At 34.8% G+C, this 20,452-nt stretch overlaps 1 protein-coding gene, 2 long non-coding RNA genes and 1 pseudogene across 5 annotated transcripts; 1 reads left to right on the top strand and 3 right to left on the bottom strand.

Moving 5' to 3' along the window:
• Nucleotides 1-442: 442 nt before the first annotated feature.
• Nucleotides 443-3,528, bottom strand: LOC127901519 (uncharacterized). The gene is made up of 3 exons (XR_008053734.1): nt 3,134-3,528; nt 2,619-2,761; nt 443-599 (listed from the first exon to the last, which is right to left on the bottom strand). It is a non-coding gene; the product is annotated as an uncharacterized LOC127901519 (long non-coding RNA).
• Nucleotides 3,529-5,073: 1,545 nt separating this feature from the next.
• Nucleotides 5,074-13,645, bottom strand: LOC102614125 (phospholipase D beta 2-like). Of its 3 annotated transcripts, XM_006491936.4 has the most exons (13): nt 13,362-13,645; nt 12,974-13,049; nt 12,825-12,907; nt 10,639-12,731; nt 9,702-9,818; nt 8,781-8,975; nt 8,129-8,374; nt 7,870-7,938; nt 7,611-7,758; nt 7,160-7,308; nt 6,412-6,588; nt 5,939-6,136; nt 5,074-5,609 (listed from the first exon to the last, which is right to left on the bottom strand). In XM_006491936.4, the coding sequence occupies exons 4-13, from the start codon at nt 12,490-12,492 to the stop codon at nt 5,316-5,318; spliced, it is 3,447 nt and encodes a 1,148-aa protein (XP_006491999.2). In that variant the 5' UTR covers nt 12,493-12,731; nt 12,825-12,907; nt 12,974-13,049; nt 13,362-13,645; the 3' UTR covers nt 5,074-5,315. The 3 variants fall into 3 exon arrangements, with proteins under 3 accessions (XP_006491999.2, XP_052294782.1, XP_052294783.1); XM_052438822.1 differs by lacking the exon at nt 13,362-13,645 and having other exon boundaries at nt 12,974-13,064; XM_052438823.1 differs by lacking the exons at nt 12,825-12,907; nt 12,974-13,049; nt 13,362-13,645 and adding an exon at nt 12,936-12,951.
• Nucleotides 13,646-13,678: 33 nt separating this feature from the next.
• LOC102614603 (peroxisome biogenesis protein 16-like) lies at nt 13,679-16,780 on the top strand (annotated as a pseudogene).
• LOC127901458 (uncharacterized) lies at nt 16,596-19,471 on the bottom strand. The gene is made up of 3 exons (XR_008053615.1): nt 19,119-19,471; nt 17,786-17,862; nt 16,596-16,741 (listed from the first exon to the last, which is right to left on the bottom strand). It is a non-coding gene; the product is annotated as an uncharacterized LOC127901458 (long non-coding RNA).
• Nucleotides 19,472-20,452: the final 981 nt, after the last annotated feature.

The raw sequence follows: 20,452 nt of genomic DNA, 5'->3' as shown, positions 1-20,452 counted from the left end.
AATACGTAAGTTTAGATGAAAATTTAAATTTTTAAATTTTAATTGGTGATTTATTTAATAAATAGGTTTAATGGATAATTGATAGGTTTATCTAGCATTTTTTTCCCTCGAGATAAGAAAAAAAAAAAAGGCAGTCATTAAGACTCCAAAGTTTCTTCTTTGTAGGACAAAAATGAAAACTTAGAATTGGTGCGAGAATCTGTTAATATGTAGGGATAGCAAATATCCAATTATGGATGGATAATATCCATCCAAATACAAATCTATAATTATCCATGATGGATATATCCATATTCAATATTTAATATTGGACATGGATATGAATTTTATTCATATAGATATGGATATCCATGGATATTTAATTTTTATTAAATAAAAAATAATGATATAGAATAGTTAAAACCAATATTAGATTCCAATATCAAATAAAAAATAATAAACATAACAAATATCAAAACTATGAATTAACAAAAAGAAATTATAATATGAAATTACAAATTAATTTCAAATTAAATACAAAAAGTTCATTCTTCTAACGCATTATTAATCTCCAATCTTCTAACGCATCATTAATCTCCAACCAGAGCATCATCGTTAATCTGCAAATTAAAGCAAAGCATTAAACAAATAAATAATTTGTATTATTTAGGACCATGATCATTCATAATTGAGCATCACAATAAGCATCAAGCACATACCAAAAAAAGAAAAATAAATACTATTCAACACATGGCTGTGTCTCCTCTTCATCATCATTATCAGTCACTTCTCAATTTATTTCTTCCCCATTCATCACCTTATCTTTAGGAATTTCACCTAATTCTAAAAAAAAACTTATAAAATATAAAGAAAACAAATACTATCAAAATTAAATAAGTGCAGAAGTGAGCTGAATTTGATACTTTCTAATTGAGCCCATATCCAATTCTGAGTACACATTAAGGCTTCTACTGTACTCAGATGAAATCTACTACGATGTGGGCTTAAAAATCAACCTCTTGCACTAAAAGCAGATTCAGAAGCAATTGTAGAGACCGAAACAGCCAGCATATCTCTAGCAATCTCAGACAATATCAGATATCTACTTCTATTCACCTTCCACCACATTAAAATATTGAAGCCTAGAGTAGTCTTATCCTCTTCTTCCAAGTAAGTATCTAACTCCGACTTAACTCGTTTACGAATATGTTGGCTTTTGAATGCATTAAATTTTTGCATATCCCACATGCCCATCACAACCGAATTAGAACTAGAATTACAAACAACACTAGACTCACCGAATCCTTTAGCCAAATTTGATCCAACCATACTCTTTTTTTTTTAATATTCTGAATAAAAGTCAGAGCAAAGAGTACGGATTCTATCAATATGAGTTGATGCATCACTACCATAAATCTGAGGAAAGAAATAATCCACTAGAACCATTTTGTATTTAGGATCCAATACAACAGCAACAACCATCACACCATGGATTTCATCCTAATATTTTTCAAACTTTTCTAACATACTTTTCGCCATATTTTTTTATCACATCACATGAAGAATTAAGCCAAGAATTCAATGATAATCTAATTTCACAAATTATTGGAAAAAATAAGTTAGTTGTTAGGTATTTAGTGCCAGAAAACATCTTAGTCATGGTATAGAAGGGTTTCAAATGCTCACATACTACTCTCGCCAACTCCCACTCTACTTTAGTAGGCAAGTGTTTATATTGGTTATCACGATACTTCAAACAAGTAAAAACATCTTTATAAATCAAAGCAACTTTAAGCATTAAATATGTCGAATTCCACCTAGTTTTACAATCAAGCACTAAACTCTTAGAACAATTCAACTTCAATTGGCGATTAGCCGTATCTTCAAACAACTCTATCCTTTTAGATGATGATGTCCAGTAATTAACACTATTTCTAACTTTTTCAATCCCATCTCCTATCACATCTAACCCATCATTAACAATTAAATTTAAAATGTGATCACAACATCTCACATGTAACAATTTTCCATTTAATAAGAATGAACCAGGAGGAAACTTAGCCAACAAAAGCGGAATCATAGCATCGTTAGTGGAACAATTATCAATGGTTATTGTAGATAACCTTCGATCTACATTCCAATCCAACAGACACTTAGCCAACTCATTAGAAAATGCTTCAACAGTATGTGGAGAAGGCACATATATAAATCTAGACAATTCATAAAAAATAAAACAAAATTACAAATAAGAATAAATAAAATAAAGTACATATAATAAAATATAAATAAAATTTATTAAACTTCATACTCATCAAATCCCTAAACCCTTCATACTCAACAAACCTCAAAGGAAGCTCATGCATGATTATCATTCTTGTTATTTTCTGTCTAGCAAGTGCTTTATCAAATGCAGTGGGATCAAATGCTGAAATTGTTGAAGTTTCAGCATCTTTCAACATCTTTAAGGAAAAGGAAAATTGAGATTTATACTTGTAACCATGAAAGGTATCAGTGTTGAAATTTAAGCAAAAATATTTATGATCCAAATCATCAAATTTGAACCGGAAATATCGGTCTTGAAAAACAAAACTAAGATTATGAAAACAAAATAGGAGCATAGAAGAAACATCCTTCCATACCTTTGACAAGAATGGTTCAAGAACAGTTACAACTTCCACAAGCGATGGATCCAACCCTATTTCCTCTTTAGCCTCCCTTGTTGCAGTATCCCCATCATCCTTGTCATCCTCTTCTGCCTTCCCACCAGGCAATGAAATTTCTCCTGCAACCAAATACACCCATTTGGGCCAGTGGCCGATCACTAAAAATTCCATTCTAAAATCATTATCCTGCACTCAATCTCCAATTACTTCAGATCAAACTTCAAAAGTCTCATTTTTCACATTCTTTTGCATATATTCCCCTCAGTTTTTATTATAATTATAATAAATTGAAATTTAAACGGGAAAAATTGAAAAATTCACGGTGAGACCTTGTGAGAGCTGCCGACAAAGAAGACAAACGAAGAGAGAGAAGAAAAAAATAAAAACTAATAATGAAGCAGAGTCTGCTATTACTTCAGATCAAACGCAATGAATCAAACAAAATTCGGGGAGCGCAAGTGACGAAAAAGAGAGAGATTTGAGTCACATACACAGATGTCAAAAGAGAGAGATCTGAGTTGCAGCGCCTCTGCTTGTTCCGTTTCCAGTGACAGAGAGAAAAGAGAAGAGAAGAGATGAGCGGCAAGTGATGAGCGCCGGTGAGCGACGACCGGCCGGCAAGCGATGAGCACCGGCGAGCGACGAGCGGCTGGTGATAATCTTAGGGTTTGCTAAATCGATAATCTAGGACATTTGCTTTTAATTTTATTTTTACAATATTAATTTTTTTAACTTCAAATCGGAATTAAATTTTAAATATCCATCAAATATTTATATTCATTTAATTTTTAATTAAATATTTTTAAAAATACTCATAACTATATTTAAAAAAATTTTAAATAGGTATTATTTAATTCAATTGAATTGAATATATGAATACCCAATTTGAATAGATTAATTTGCCATCCCCATTAACATGCATCATATTGGGTTTAATTTAATAGAGGAAGAATGTGGAGAGTGCAAGTTAGGTTTGGAAAGGGCCCATGATAAAGGTTGGGTTGTGACTTGGCGAGCCCGCCACACAGCCCAATAGTTGCAGATTTTAAAATTTGAGGAAATATTGATAAATTTTGCCATTTTGGTGCCGAACCGCTACAAATTATATTCGCACAATAAGGGAGACACTTTTACTTCAACAAAGTTAGAGCACTCATCTAGTGCGACTAGTGCACCACGTCGTATAAAATTATATTTGTACAATAAGAGAGATACTTTAATTGTATAAAGTTAGAAAAAATAGTCTAATGCGCGAGGCTGCACATGTTATGTGTGCTACCCACCTTTTATAACAAAATTCTATAAAGCTAATAAACGGAAGAAAAAGATATCATGTGTAATGGTGCATATTTGTAAGGAGTTTTGAGATTTATTGGGAACAAAATAAAGGTAAAAAGGTTATTATGTGGTATCATTAGAAGCACCACAAAAAAATTAATTAGAAATAATTTCTCAGCAAGATTATTATTAACCGTTGACATAGTTGTAGATATGGTCGTGGGTTTTATCAAGGATGAGGTCATGAAAAAAATTATTATTGATGGAAAAGAGAAAAATGAGGAGAAAACATTTGGCCAACATAATATTTATTTGTAATAAATGTGAAATGTCTGTCTATTTTTGGAGAGAATGTCGTATTTCCACACGTCATGTGGATACAAAAAAATCTAGATATTCATAATATATTTTAGGTCATTGATGAGTTTTGTTTAATCCTCCATATTCCTCAATAAGTGAGAAAAAAAGAGACAACAGTTGATTTCCAGTGACCCTACTGACCTACGTAGAGGTGAAAATAAAATGGGTCATTTGCGATAATCCCTAACGTGATGGCGAAAGAAAAATAAAACAATTTTATGAAATAATTAAAGTTTTATAAATCTCATACCCAGCGCCTTTCATCTTTTTTTCTTTCCCACACCATCAATAGTCCTGCTGGCTAATCAAGTCTTGACTTCTAATAAACGCTGGCGCCCTCAAGTCTTCAAGTTATATTCTTTTACACATTCAAAAACAGTTGACGGTAATTGGATACGCAAAAGTCTTGATTGCAAGAAGAGAGAGAGGAGGGTTCCTTGCAAATACGTACGATAATATTGAAAGGGAAAGAACCATTTGCAAATTAGATGGGTCAGAGCTATAATAATTAACGATCCCATATTTCCATTCCGTCTTGTCTTTAATCTAAATGGCCTAATTTCAATTTTTGTTTGTATAATGAATAGGCAAGGGGACACCGGACAGGACGTCAGTTCATACTTCAGGAACAGGGCCATTCCCAGTCCCTGTACGTGACTTTTAATAAACGCTGGCCCCTCTCAAGTCTTCAAGTTGCTATCCTTTACACGTTCAAAAAGAATTGACAGTAACTGGACACAAGAAGTCTTAATTGGAAGGAAGGTAGAGGAGGTTTCCTTGCAAATACCCACAATAATATTGAAAGCCAAAGGGCCATTAATTAGATGCAAAAATGGAAATAAAAGTTAAAAATCAAATAGACAGGCACATGATTTTCTAACTGTATATCTACTTATTTACAAAATCAGGGGATTATCAAACTATGTTAATACCCATAGGGAGTCGGAAGCTATACATCAACATGGGTTTTTGATGACACATGTCAAAATTTGTATGTATCTCTTACTATTTACCTTGTTAACTTCCAGTAACTGTTCAAATGGTAAGATTCTCCTGAATTGCAAAAAATGAGCCAACTATGTTTCCTCCCACGTCTGGGAATGTTTCATATCCTGGAATTGGCCTCACCTTGCCTTTTCGATCCACTTCAACTGGGTACTTTATAAGGTGGCTCCTCATTTCAGATTGATCATCTGCAGCAAACTGCTGCCAGTTATTATTGCCTACTGATCTAACCTTTCTTACACATTCCAGAGTCTCGGGTTGTCCGAAGCAGTCCTCAATGTATCCAAGATGTTCTGCCCATAGCGACATTCTATATCCATAGATCTACCAAATGAAAAGTAGCAAAAAAGAGGTGCATGTCAAATACAAATTTGCACTAGTGTGGTGCAATTCCTTTGGAAGTACATGCAAAAATGAATTTTCCTGCTTTTTTTTCTTTTTAAAGTAGAAATGATACTATTTGGAGAACATTGTATAAGTTTCATGGGTGTTTCTAAAGTTTAGATAAATTGGTGAATCAATCATCAACATTTTGACCTTAAATTAAACTATTTTGGGGAAGAAAAGGTATACAGAAATTAATTTCTTTATTGAATGGCTCCTTCAATAATTGAAAAACACTGAAAAATAACTTCTATCCAAATATAAATTACCTGTCCATAAGGATGATGTTTCAGTCTAGCCCAAGTATATTCAGGTTGGTAGGCTCCCATTGCAATCTCTGTGTCTCTTGTGCCCTCCATGGAGCGCTGATTGATGTTTGCAGACCCCAGTATCACATACTCATCATCAACAATCATCCCTTTTGAATGAACATAAATCATGAATCGTCCACTCTTCCTACTTAGGGCCTAGAAAATGCCAAAAACATTTTATTTATTTGTGCATATCCAGTTGGAGCGTTCACACACACAAATGACGGTACTATATAATAAGAGAATTTTAAGGTTCTGCGGTGTCAGATGTCTGAAACTACTCACAGAAAAATAAAGCTGAAAAGGGCAATCACCACACTCTATTACAGCTAAGATACATACATATAGTTATTTGAAACCCAGAGATTTCTCACATCAAAACAGAAAGGGTAAGTCCCATTAGTGCCAAAGAAAATTTTACTTATGAATACCTCAGGAGTGTTCGGAGCTGTTGGATTTCCAGACAATGAAGTATCAGTTTGATCAATGACCTCACGATTGCCCAGACAGAAAAAGTTCAAATAGTCCTGCGGTGAGAATGCACCCTCAAGCCCCACCTCAACTAATGCCTTGTAGATTGTCTCATACATCATTTGCATAGTTTTGTGCTGCAGCAATCGATGATAATTTAAGATTAATAACTTGAAGCACTCTGCCAGTACAAAAAGCTATATGGTAGTTATGGTCCCTTGAATGCCCATTTCTCAGGTCTACACTTCAATGGACTAAAATAGGATTATGATGGAGAGTTATGCAAGTTGATTTTTAATTTCTACAAACTAAGAGGCTATTAATTTCTACAAACAAATGATAGTAAAAAATAATAAAGGTGTGTTCAAAGTAATGCTAAGACAGTAAAGACAATCATACATTTTTTACTAAAGTACTTAACATTTTCTCAAGAAAGCATTGCGAAGGAAGTATGAAAACCACATGCATAAGCACTACCACTATATTATCAATTTCGCAGGTACAAAATTTTTCTTTAAAAAAGATATTGCTTGATTAAATGCTTAATCACACTACTGTAAACCAATTTGGTGACTGTTAAAAGTTTGCCCTCCTTGAAGCTTTAAGAAATGAATTAGATTACAATTAAATTTAAGGCATCATCATATGAATCCTCAGTTCAAGGCTGAACAATGATATTTAATTGACAAATTTATAGCTGAAGCAAACCTGCCAAAATAAAATTCTTTGTGTAGCAGCACCAGTTGGAACGCCTTCCGGCCACATTGGAATAACTATATAGGCAGCAAATCGCTCATGTGCTCTGATCTTATCAGCAATCTTGAGAGCAATTTCCATCGGAATCAAATTATTAGCACCTGAAAAAGGAAAACAAGCTTATAGTTCTGCATTCAGTGAGGAAATCAAAACGACAACTTCATACTAACACTATTAAGAAACACTATTTTTTTAGTCATATGCCCATCTAGGCACCATCAACAAATTATACAATATCACACTAAGGAATATATAAAGAGATGGTGCCACAAAAATATTAAAAATATAACTGCAAGTAGAGGAGTAACATCTTATAATGGTTTTTTTCTGTAGTCTAGTGCAATTATGAAGCAAGCCACTGTTATCAAGATGAAATCTTCAAATGAAAAATAAATATGCTCACCTAAGTCTTTATATGAACTCCAATTATATGAGGACCCAATGAAGTATTGGTTCTCTATATAAATAAAATGCTGAGCAGAACGAATGGCCTTCACATATGCTGTATGTATGCTCATGTCAATGAGCACATTCTTACCACACACCAGATTCTGTTCCAACAGAGTAACCAATCAACTTACACGCAATATACAAATAAGACAATAAAAGCAGATATTGAAAGCCATAAATAAAGTATAATCAATCGCCAAGCCTTTTCTTACCTTGCTCGTAGCTTCCTTAGGATCCTTTGGGAAGCCTCTAACAGAAGTTGAATCAATTGAACGAAAAATCTGCAAAGGAATACCATACCAAACAATCATATTACCACTCGTGGAATACAAAAAGCACATTATATCTAATCCATGATTTTATGTTCAACTATTCTTGACCATGTAAAGCAAGATATCATATAACCTACAAAGTAGCTCCACCCCACCCTTAAGACATCTTACATCCGGGTAATGATCAGTGGTAAACTACCTGAACATGCCAAGATTCAGCATCATTCTCTCTAACAGAAGGAGCATCAGAGATGCCTATAATGCCTGGAATTCTTTCTATCCTAAGCAAAGCATCATCCCCGGACTTCAGTTTCTTAATCCCATGAGGTTTTGAAGCCTTTCGCCAACGCTCCTCAAAGTTCGTTAAAACATCATATGCCGCTGGACCATCAATTTTTGAATGCAAGTCATGCCATGGTTCTCGTGGGCAACCAGTAGTATTACCCTGCTCAAATAAACAACAGAGCTCGATAATTAGAAGATAATAATATGGCTTGTCCCCAAGGAGATAGCCCAGTTGGCTTGGCCCAAGAAGTCATTGGTTCAATTCTCCAAATACCAAGATTCATTTAATTTAGAATGTGAAAAGGTGGACTGCATTGTAAGAAAAGAAAAAAAAGATGATACATCACTTGGTTAAATGACTTTTAACCACCAAATTTAGCAGTTTCATGAACTGAAAGCTGTTAAACTCTGTACATATATTCTTTTCTTTATTCATAAAACAAAATGTAAAAAGTTCTTTTCTTTATTCATAAAACAAAATGTAAAAAGTTTGTTTATGTTGTCTAGACATGCCTTATGGATTGATTTAACACAAATTACCAAGAAAAATAAAGGTTTAAAGTTACCGTGAAAGTAGGATTGTGATAGTCGTCCTTATGCAGTGTCTGTAATGTCCTAAAAAGAGGATGATGTGGATTATCGTATCGCCCATCACATAAATCAAGGCCACCAACAAAAGCAATGATTTTCCTTCTATTATAACCAGCATCAGCATCTACAATTACTGTTTTCTGATGGTGCGTGTAGATTGTTCCAACTTCCTGATAACAGAGAAGAAAGAAAAACTCAAATGCATATTTTTCACAGAAAATGAAAAAAATGGTACTGGATAAAATAATATGCTCTGAGCAAACAAAACAATAATATAACTTTAACATGTTACAGTGCAACTCTCCCTTGCCTGATTAGAACTCAATCAAAGAACTTCATTGAGGCAACAAGTCAAGGAAAAGTTATGTTGGGGATGGTTAAAGCTCACTTAACTAAACTGAAGAGATGATAATTTTCTTTTTTCCTTTCTCAAAAATTTCATTTGAGAGTGCAGCCTGATAAATTCCTCATTCCCAAAGTCATTTAGGATAATTGGATGGGATAATGCTCTTAGCAATTAAGCGTTGTGTGGAGGGTCATGGGAAAATTCCAGCAAGGCAATTAATCAGATTGCCAGACATAACAAGTTGAATGAAGAAGAAGAAAGCACTAACTAGCTTTAACATACATCACGATTCATGAATTTCTTTTTCTAAAATATTCTTCATAACAAAACACCTCCATGCTTATATCCGCCACCAACATTTAGTGTGTGGTTGATGAGCATGTCATGTTCTCCCTATTTCCAAAAATCGAGAAGCACCACAAAATGATATAATAAAAATCAAGACTGATACCCTAGCAACTATGTGTTGAGGAGATAAAAATAGCACTTGACAAGAAAATGACAAGTATAATTATTATTTAAGAAAGGAAAATGGTTATTTTCACCCAACCTTTTGTTTGGCCCAACTATGTCGTTTTCCAGCAATGCGGGGACAAAGTAGCACCTTCACAGACGAGTGCTTGAAAACACGACGTGTTTCCTCATCATGGGTTTGCATAACTCCATCCTGCATGAGATAACGAAAAGGGGTGTGCTTGAAAGCCATCTCCAAGGAAGATCTATAGAAAATAATGATCATGGCATGTAATATGTAAGAAAAATTCAAGAAATGCTTAGAGGAGCACGGCACCGAAATCTCAGCAATCATGGATAAAGTTGAACATATAAAGCTAATTGAGCATCAGCTGGACTAACCGTACAAGCACCTAACTTACACACTCACACACACACTTAAAAAAAAAAAAGTATGCATCACTGTTTACTTTAGTATATTAAACATCTATTTCCGACCAGGCTTAGGGACATATTCTTTTTTTGTAAAAATAAATCCTATGTCCACACTTGATACAGTACAATTTTACGACAGACTTCAAAATGTCACTTTTACGACACACACTTCAAAATGGCACGTAAGTGTAATCTAAATTGCATTAATCAAATTATCATTTTCTGAAAAGGACCCCTTACATATTAAATCAAACAAACTAGGATGATTGACATTTCATTTCATTGCTCATCAGCCCAGGTATAATCCCCTCAAAGCCATGAATACTAGGCTTCCTTTTAGTTCTTTTACCATCGTCACCACAAACATCAATCCAACAAGACACCAAACATACTTGTAAAAAACTTTACACCATTGGCAGCTATTATCTTTCCCTTCACAAGAAATTTTGTAATTCAGAACTGTAAAATCATACTTGAAATGTTAAAATTTAACTGAGAGTAAAGCAAGTGAATCATACATACAGTATACTGTCTACATAGTAACCATAATCCCATAAGCTATGCAGAACTCCAATGGAAAAATAAGATGTGTTGCTTACCATTTTATAACCCAAAATACTCCTCGAAGTAGGGTCATCCCAAACAAGAAGCAGCACTCTCACTCCTTCCTGGGACTTTGATCTTAGAAGTTCCCCAAGGGTGCAATCTAACGCAGGACTAGCATCCCGAACCAGTTTAACTTTGTGCCAAACTGACCACCCTGTAATGTAAATTAAACGTTGTGCCTGACTTATTGCATTGCAGATGTCATACCAACACTTCCCATGTACATAAGACATTCCCCTATCAAGCCCTAGGTGTGGAAGGCACCCATCAGGAACATGGGCATCTTGATAAAGGGTCACTTTACCACCCTTCCTAAGAGGAAAATATGTTCCTGGAACACCATTATAATCAGGACCTTCCCCCACTCCACGGTGATAAAAGCTCAGCCTCTCCATCGGGGTGTACTGTATTGAAAGTGTCAAGGTCGCACCAGGCTTACATGGTTTCCCGCTACCATTCAGGACTGGATAAGTTCCTTCAACTTTTCCACCAGAGTATATCTGTTCCACTGGAATTGCCACAGTTCCTATCAATTCTGACCCCACAACATCACTGTCTTTAACAAAAAAGTGGACTTCTGCAGCAGAGTGTGCAACAGGGACATAGAAGTGTTGCTGCCAAACAGGATCTTCGGAATTGCTAATCACAAAAGTCCTTCCAACTACAGCACCGGCTACTGCAATTGTAACATATGGATCGCTAGTGATCTTGGTGTTCATTTGTGAATTAAACATACCCCCTAAAGTCTTATGAAACATATCCATGTTGGGAAGATTCTTTGCAGAATATATCCAAATATCTAAATTTCCATGTAAGAGTAAAACCTTCAAAGACCCTTTAGTTGATGGCACAATCTGCATATTCTGACCATTAAATGAGTCCGAGTGGGCGTAAACAAGATGATTAGATGAATCAATCATGCCCAAATAAGCTCTTTCAGGATAACTTGAGAAAGAATCATTGGGGTACCCATAAAAACCACCAGGACTGCTCAAAGTTGAACCCTGAGGAGTTAGAGGGGAATCAAGCAACGATGGTACAGAAGGTGCTGGTGGTACTGCTGGGGCACTCGGCTGGTAATTATTCTCATTATTGTTAGAAGAAAGATGCAAATTACCCAAATGCTCCTCCAAAGATGGGTACAAAGGTGGGTAAGCCGGACTATTATCCCTAGCATTCTCACTATGAGATGACGAGAAAACTCTTACAGAGTCCAATCTATCCTGGACGCGTTGATCTGAGCCAGAAAGATCATTGTCTACAACATTCTCGTGATGCGGACGGGAAAAAACTCTTCCAGAACTCAACTTATCCTGGACAAAAGAGTCTTGACCGGATAGATTATCGTCTCTAGCATTCGCAGGCTGTGCTGATGAAAAAACTCTTCCAGAACTCAATCTATCCTTGCCAAGACGATCAAGGAAAGTACTGACTCCAGATGGCAATTGAGCAGTAGTTTCGGGAAAGGGATAATGATCCTGACTAGATTGGGCTTGGGCATATGGGTAAGGGTGCGGAAAGTATTCAAAGCTACTAGAATGTTGAGGGGTTTGGGGTATAGATGATGAAACAGGAGCAGGGTGTTCATATGGATATAGAAGGGGCCCGGAATGAGAATGCAACTGGTACTGATAATCTAATGGCAATGAATGAGATGGTTGTGTTGCTTGTGGGGGAGGACATGCAGATGGTTGGTATGGGTAAGCTGGTCCTCCTCCATATGGATATGGAGATTGGTGATATGGATCTGCACCACCAGGCGGTGGAGGCTGTCCGTAAATTGGAGGAGGTGGCTGATAACCATTATAAGGGTATGGGTTGTTATTATTGTACGGGTAATTATCCATCAATTTCTTTACAATACAAGTGATGATTAAATAAAAATCAGAGCTTGCACATACATAAAAATATATCTCGTCAATTTGAACAAAAAGATATATACGAGATTAAGAAACTACGAGGGCTATAAAGAAACAATGTCAGAAGCTCAAAAAAATGGGATAGAAATCAATTTCAGATGGGTCCTGCATGACAATTGACAACCCAACCCAAATAAGATTTTAAGTAACACTCGTTCCCTTGAAGGCTGTATTAAGATTTAAGAATAACAAAACCCGCATTAGTGCAAGTACAAATTCAAAACTTGCCAATCAATTTCGATGAGCAGCTTATAACTTACACAGAATCTCCTTTCATGAACATTTCAGACCTCTCCTTGATCAAATTGGTGCCGTCCCAAGAAAGCAAATCTTTCATAATCAACTGAAAGTAAGGGAGAGCATTAGATCACACAGAATCTCCTTTCCATTGTTAAGAAAACATATTTACCTTCTGTGATCATTTTGGTGGAACAACATCAACATTATGGACCTTTACCGAATCACAAAGAAGCTCTAACCCTCCACTGCATTGAAAATTACTTCAATAGGAATGAATGTTACAAGACAACCACGTTTCAAAATTTCATAAAAGGGACAAGGTTAAGACTGTTTGGACATGAATCCACCACATATGGTTGATAAGAATTTGCTAAGTCAATATGAACGAAAATTCCATACCTACCAAGCATGATTTCAAATATAAAAACCAACCAAAAAGGTGACATCAATAAGAAATTGCCAAAAAAAAAAAAATCGTCGATTACATTGAATCCAAAAGAATTATAAGATCAAAAACGATATAAGCGAATAGACAAAGTCTGAGAGGTACAAGTTACCCGAATTCTAGAGTCAGTTGCACGGTTCAAGATTTGCAGAAATTTCAGAAATTTGCAAAACCCTAGAAGAACAGAGATGTGAAAACGTCGGGTAACTTGACGAAAATAATAATAGCCCTTTGCTTCTTCTCAATAAAATTTCACACGTACCCGTCCGAAAATAAAAAATCAAATATATCACAAGGGTACAAAAATGACAATCACGAAATTGTCCCTAAATAACAAATACAAAGTGAAATAAATTAAGAGATGCGACGCCGTTTCCACTTAGTTCATTTTCCAATCCTTTCATCTGGTGTTTGTTACGTGATGACAGCGGCCAGCGGCCACGAGCCCAGGCCCCACGACTACAAAGCTAGATTTCAGTATTTTTATAAAACTTCACGACAAACATAGGACAAGATCGAAACCATCCACGTGGATATCATGCACCACTTGATCTCCGAGCTCATTAATGGTCAGAGACAACTAAGCTTTCGGCCCATTCAACGGTTCCGATTTGATTATCCATTTTTAGCCGAAGGTAAATTGAGAGCACCTCACCACACTCTCACACTCCTCTCTTTTTCTCCCTCGCTCTCCCCCCTCTCTCTGCGTATCTCGTCGTTTCATTGGAGCTTTTCTAAACGACAAAATCAAATCCAAATTAGGGCTAGATTAATTTTGTATTTGGTCATCTGGGTCTGGTCCAAAACCACCAAGGATTTAAGCTTGACGAAGTTAAGAGTTTGGGTTTGGACTCGGCGCTTTCGAAAGCCGAGTCTTTTTCTCTGTCTTGATAGAGTTTGTAAAGCTATGGATGCTTACAAGAGATGGGTAAGAAGAAATAGAGACTATGTTCACTCCTTAGAGTCTCTTGCCAATGTAAGTTTTTTTTCTCTTTTTTTATATCTATTTATTCATCAATTATGTGTAAGATTGTGCTGTTTCTTCATTAAGAACTTGTACTTTTTGCGCGGTTTAAAGCAAACTAAATTTTGATGAATTTTTAAATTGAACTTTAGCTTTATTTCTTCAATTGTTATTGACAATAATGAATTTGTTGCTACTATTGCTGCTGCTTGTTTTGATGTTATCACTTAATCAATGTGTATGTTTCTACTTAGTATTTGTTGCTTTTATTGACTATTTCTATCGCTTTAATTGTTGTTTTGTTGATTGTCTAGTGGAATTATTATTGACCTGGTTTCGAGAGAATTTGCTAAATGGGTCTTGCTTCACTGTTTTCATTATGCTTGGATGTACCAAGGACTCACTTAAATTCTTTATTGGAATTATTGTACAGGGATTGACATGGCCTTCCAGAACGGTTTTCTGAGTCAGAGATAGGACCAGAAGCAGGTTTTGTGAAACTTTGGTAACATTTGTTTACTTCTAGCTGGGTAGAACATAGGGCTTTCTTTCTTCTTCTTGAGTTTTAGCTATTGTCCGCATCTCTCTCTCTCTCTTTTACCGGAAAGCATTAGATTGATTTCTTATATTTCTTGCCAATCAACCAACTATGAACACTTTTTCCCTTTTTTGGGTCATCGCTCTTTTACTCGTGTGAAAATTTGTTAATCTTTTGCAGTTACTACTTTCTTGGGAATAATCACTGCTATCTACGAACATATAATCGAAATGATTCCAAGTCAAAAGGGTTCAGTTTCCCCAGAGCCTCATTCATTCCCTTATTCATTGTGTATTTCTGCTCTGAAGGACTTGGAAACATTGGTTGAAGTTGTAGCACAACATTACTATGGTGATAAGAAAAAATGGAATTTCATTGCTATTACTGAAGCCACCAAGTAAGCAGTATTGGTAATCTAGTGCTTGTGGCTCTTTATCTTCTTTTATTAGGTAATAAACATCCGTTGGCATCTGTTTATTGCCTTACAGTGTATTCATTGTAATTCAGGGTATTAGTTAGGTTAGCTCTGTTTCAGAACAGTGGATACAAGATGCTTCTGCATGGAGGGGAGACATTGAATGTTGAAATGCCTTCAGATGATTCCAAATCTCAGCTTAACATTTGAGGCTGTCCAAAGTGGAAAGCCTGGAGGGAATCAGAGGCATGATTACTTGCAAAATAATTATGGACACAACTCTTGGAATCTAGAAGGAAGGGCATTATCTGCTTTGAACAGATTTGGAGAAAATGCTAGGACGGCTTCTGAGCCAGTGTGGTAGCAGAGGATTCAGCATCAGCAAGCAATAATGGAGCCTCCTGGTTATCAGCTGCTTAAGATTTCATAATGCATATGTCAACTTGTCACAATTCATGAGATAACTCCACTAAGACTTGGCATTGTTTATTCCACTAATACTTGGCATTCTTTTGTTTTTAACAGCTCCGATGGTTGAGAGGCCAACCCTTTCGAAACTATTGTCTGCAAAGGGCACTATTGGAGCTTTATTTGTTATGGGAGAAGTGCTCTTTATCACAAGACCCCTTATTTATGTATTATTTATCAGAAAATATGGAATTCGATCATGGATTCCCTGGTTTCTTTCCTTGGCTGTGGATTTTACGGGGTTAGGCTTTCTATCATTAGCTACTAGGTCAAGGCATGCGGGAAAAGAACAAACGTTTCATCTTTCCACATCTGAAAAGGATGAGGTTAGAGTTCCTCTGATAATTACTCAGATATGCTTTTCACACCTGGTTCATTAATTCTTGCTGTGAATCCCGGCACTTTAGTATTTGGAAACTTTTATTTTTGCATGCTAAAACATATTTAGTGTTTGATTCAGTTGAAAAGAAGGAAACTTCTGTGGGCACTTTACCTCATGAGAGACCCATTCTTTAGCAAGTACACCAGGTATGTAGATACTTTAGAAATTACATAGTTTAATTCTGTTTTCTTTTGATAGAAGAGATTGGACATTGCAGAAGTTCTTTTTGGACAAGCTCTAGATATACTCTCAAACTGTTTGTGCAGCCATGAATCCTATTTTAGTCTGCTGAGTTTCTAAGAAATAACATGACGCTATTTATTTCAGGCAAAGGCTTGAAAGCTCTGGAAAACAATTGGAATCCATACCTATAATTGGGTTTTTAACAGGTTGGTTTGACTTTTAGTTCTGACTCATTTCCAGCTTACGAGCTTTTATCTGATTAACAAATCAGTTTCTTAGAACATTGATATAATAATCTCTTTGAATGTGCAGAAAAAATCATAGAGCTTGTAGATGGTGCGCAGACGAGATACACTTACATGTCAGGGTCATAAAATGATGGTGATGAAAACTTTACGCATGATAGCTCTACTGTTTTTAGGCAAAGGTGGTCTTAAAGATTGTAGAATTCGTATTTGAAATTTTGTTATTTCAATATTCTTTGCACTGGATACAGATATGATGTCAAAAGGCTGTACGTGTATCAGTCTTAAATACTGTACCTCTGATAAATAAGAAATATAAGAAAATTTTCATCAATATTCAGAAATACTTCTTGTTAAACAAATGCAAATCAGAATGAGATGATTTTATGGTTGTCTCATTGAGGTCTTGAATACAGTTTATATTCTGCTTGTAATTTCCCCCAATTTAAGAAACTAGATCCAAGTCCTTTAACCACCAGAATCAGATGCTTGCGCTATCTTGTTCAATCAGAGAAAACGAAGCACGACTGGTATTATATTTATTTAGGTAACTTTTAGGTACCTCCCCTGAAGTTTAATGTATTGATATTTAGATAGAAAGTATGTCCGTGTACTCAGTTTCCTTGACCGTTAGTTGACCAGTGATATGTTAAAAATACCATTGATTCGACAAAAGACCTAAACACCCTCAGTGCTAACACTCAAATTAATCATTACACTTCAACTCGTTTGGGAAACGAGGACCGGACATTAAATATTCATCAATTGTAAAAGCAAAAAAATTTTCTAGGAAACTAGGGCTAGCGATAGGATACAGTAGAATAAAATTTAAAAATTAAGTACCCTGAGTGCTAAATATCAAATTAATCATTACACTTTTAACACCCTCGGGAAATAAAAATTTGACATCAAATATTCATCAACTGTAAAAAGAAAAAAAAATCGTAGGGAAACTAGGGCTAGCAATACTATACAGTGAAATAAAATTTAGAAATTTAACATAATATAATAATTCAAAGTCAAATTTGGTATATTCAATAGACAACAACCTATTGTTAACATTTGTTTAATTCCATCGATCATTAAAGTACTCTTAGTTACACCCATTTTTTCAACCATCTCCTTTGACTCAAGAATTCAATCTCCACCACTAACTTCAACCGTTGCCCTTTTCTCTTCTATTTCTTTGTGATGTATAGCTAGCTTATTTTTCAAATTTTCAGCATATTCAGCCTTCTTACCTTCCAATTATTTCCTGCCAATTACTAGATTTGCTGACGATGAAATGGGAAGTAAAACAAAGAAAAAAAAAAGAATCTAGAATAAGAAGAGACAGGTTACCTCAATCTTTTTCAGTTGGGCTTACAAAATTCCTTCTTGCTATTTTCGAATGTAGGAAAGGCTGAGAACTTTTTTGCCTTGATCAACATTTTCAACACAATTGATTCAATTCACATATGATCAGTAGGAAAAATACTAAAAAAAATAAATTTTTACTTGTTCATGATTAAATTATTTAGTCAATAAAGGTCATTTATGCACACCAATCCTGACATACATGTTAAAAGGAAGACAATTATAGAAAGGCATATTTGTTCCCTGCTTTTTTTTTTTTTTAACAAAGACTCTCTTTTCCTTTTCGACCTCCACAAGAGCATCATCTAAAAAAAAATAACATGAGACCACAAGTTATTCACTTAGGAACTTTCGCATATTCAATGCAAATTGAATCATTTCACCCTGCTTAACAAAAGATTTTGACAAACCAATGCCAACTTTCATTTGAAGCATTATCAGTCACCTAAAAATGGCAATGATGCCTTTTTACATATTAAAAGCAAAATTGAGTTTCATTTTAGAAGACTTAGGATTTATAGTCATAGTTTAAAGCAAGAACAAAATTAAAAAGTCATACATTCCCATCTTAGCATCTCATTACTCCACTTAGGAATGCCACTGCTTCTTTTTTTATAAAAAGGGCACATGCAGCATCTAATCAATGTTACAGAGCCGTTTTAATGGTTAAATCACAAATAAAAACACAGTACAGCTTCAGTAAAACAAATAATTTAAATCTTTTACACAAACATCATCCAAAATTTCTTCATTTTATTTGTCACTAATGCTTTTTTTTTTTTTTATCAAGCAACTAAAAATTCTCCACATTAAGGAGCACAAGCAATATCCTTTTCAGCTTCTTTAAAGCATCACAAACAAACCCTTATTTCCAATATTATTAATGCATATAACTTCACTAAGTTCTAATATGCATTGGCATTTTTAGTTCAAGCACATGTTAAGAAGTTAATTCCTCCAAATAGCATCCATATTCTTCATAACAGTGCTAACCCATTTTCATTTGACAAAGAAGTCGCATAAAAATCACTAATTTCCAACACATGTTATGATTAGTTCTTAACTTGACAAATCCATATAGCTAAGGTCTGAAAGTAACAAACAACATGCGTCTTCTCTAATACATCAACAAATTGATATCATTTTTTTTTATGAACAACACAATGCCAACCGTTCTCCAACACTTCAGCCCATTTTCATTTTCAAAAAAAAAAAAAAAAAATCTATGATTAAAATGAAATAAAATTTCAATTTTATTTTAAAATATAAAACATATTAAAACAAAAAAATTAAATCCAAAATTGTTTCAAAGACTAACCTTCTTTGAATTCAAGTCAATAACAGTCATGTCCGACGCCGAATAGTCAGCTATTTTCACCTGACACCACCCTTAGGGCACCATCGATGCTTTTCTTGTTAATAAATCTAAGCTAAAGTTGCGGAACTTGACAATAAAAATCTGATTTTTTTCATCTTCAAAGCATTTAGAGATGAGGAGTGCATGTGGACCTCGGTTGATTGAAAGAGAAAATGGTTTTGTGATGAATTAGGTTGATGAAAGAGAGCAAGCATTCATCCATCCTCTAGTTAGTGGTAACTGATTTTCATCGGGATTTTTTGAGTGTTTCAGTGGGCTAATCTTCAAATTAGCTTTTTACTTATTTCAATTTTAAATGCACTTTTACTAATTTACCCTCTTATACTGACAATATACGAAACTGAGTATAGACGGCAGAGGAGGTCTCTGTAATTAGGGGCATATTTTCAATCTAAATCTTAATAGGTCAAACCTCAAGGGAGGTCCCTAAAAATTACCCTTTTTTTCTTTTGAAACTAAATAATTAAAGTTTTTTGTTTTATACATAAAAATAACTAAAGTTTTAAAAACCTTTTCTCTAGTATCTTTCAATTGGACAAGAATCTCAATAAATAATTGTTAGGTAAGATAAATAAAAGAAAAAGTACAAAATAAATTCTAATCATTAACTCAGTGGTGAATAAAAACTAAACTCAGCATTAAATCCTAATCTCCTTCAACCTTTTTTTTTTTTTTTACCTCACTATCAAGAATCCTGCAGGGTAATAACCTAGTCTTGAGTCTTGACTTTGAATTAACGCTGGCCCTCTCAAGTCTTCAAGTTGTTATCCTGTACACATTCGAAAACGATTGGCATTAATTGGACACACGAAAGTCTTAACTGGACATTAATTGGAAGAAAGATAGAGGAGGTTTCCTTGCAAAATACGTACAATAATTTTGAAAGGGAAAGAGCCGTTTGTTTGGCACAATAATCCATCATTTCATAACTTAATACGAACGCTTTTATTCATGGGAAGACATATGCGCAAGAGACACCTAATTCTATAACTTAATACAAACGCTTTCCGAGCTATGTAATAGTATTTTATTGTTTCTAAGGACTTCGTGAAAGATTAATTTTAGTATAAGACACACCCAATAGCTAATTTTATCTATCAATACATTTTAGTGAAATGAAACGACAAATCAGATCTCTTAAATCTTTAAATTGTTTTTGTTCATTAATTTAAAATGAAGCTTCTTTTTTTCCATATATCATCCGCTCATTTTTAGTAGTAACACTTTTTGGCTGGGATTTAACAGTTCAGCAGAAATTTTTCTCAATTGTGTAT

Source organism: Citrus sinensis, chromosome 3 (genome assembly GCF_022201045.2).
Source record: "Citrus sinensis cultivar Valencia sweet orange chromosome 3, DVS_A1.0, whole genome shotgun sequence".
Taxonomy (NCBI): domain Eukaryota; kingdom Viridiplantae; phylum Streptophyta; class Magnoliopsida; order Sapindales; family Rutaceae; genus Citrus; species Citrus sinensis.
This window is presented reverse-complemented; position numbering and strand designations above follow the sequence as displayed.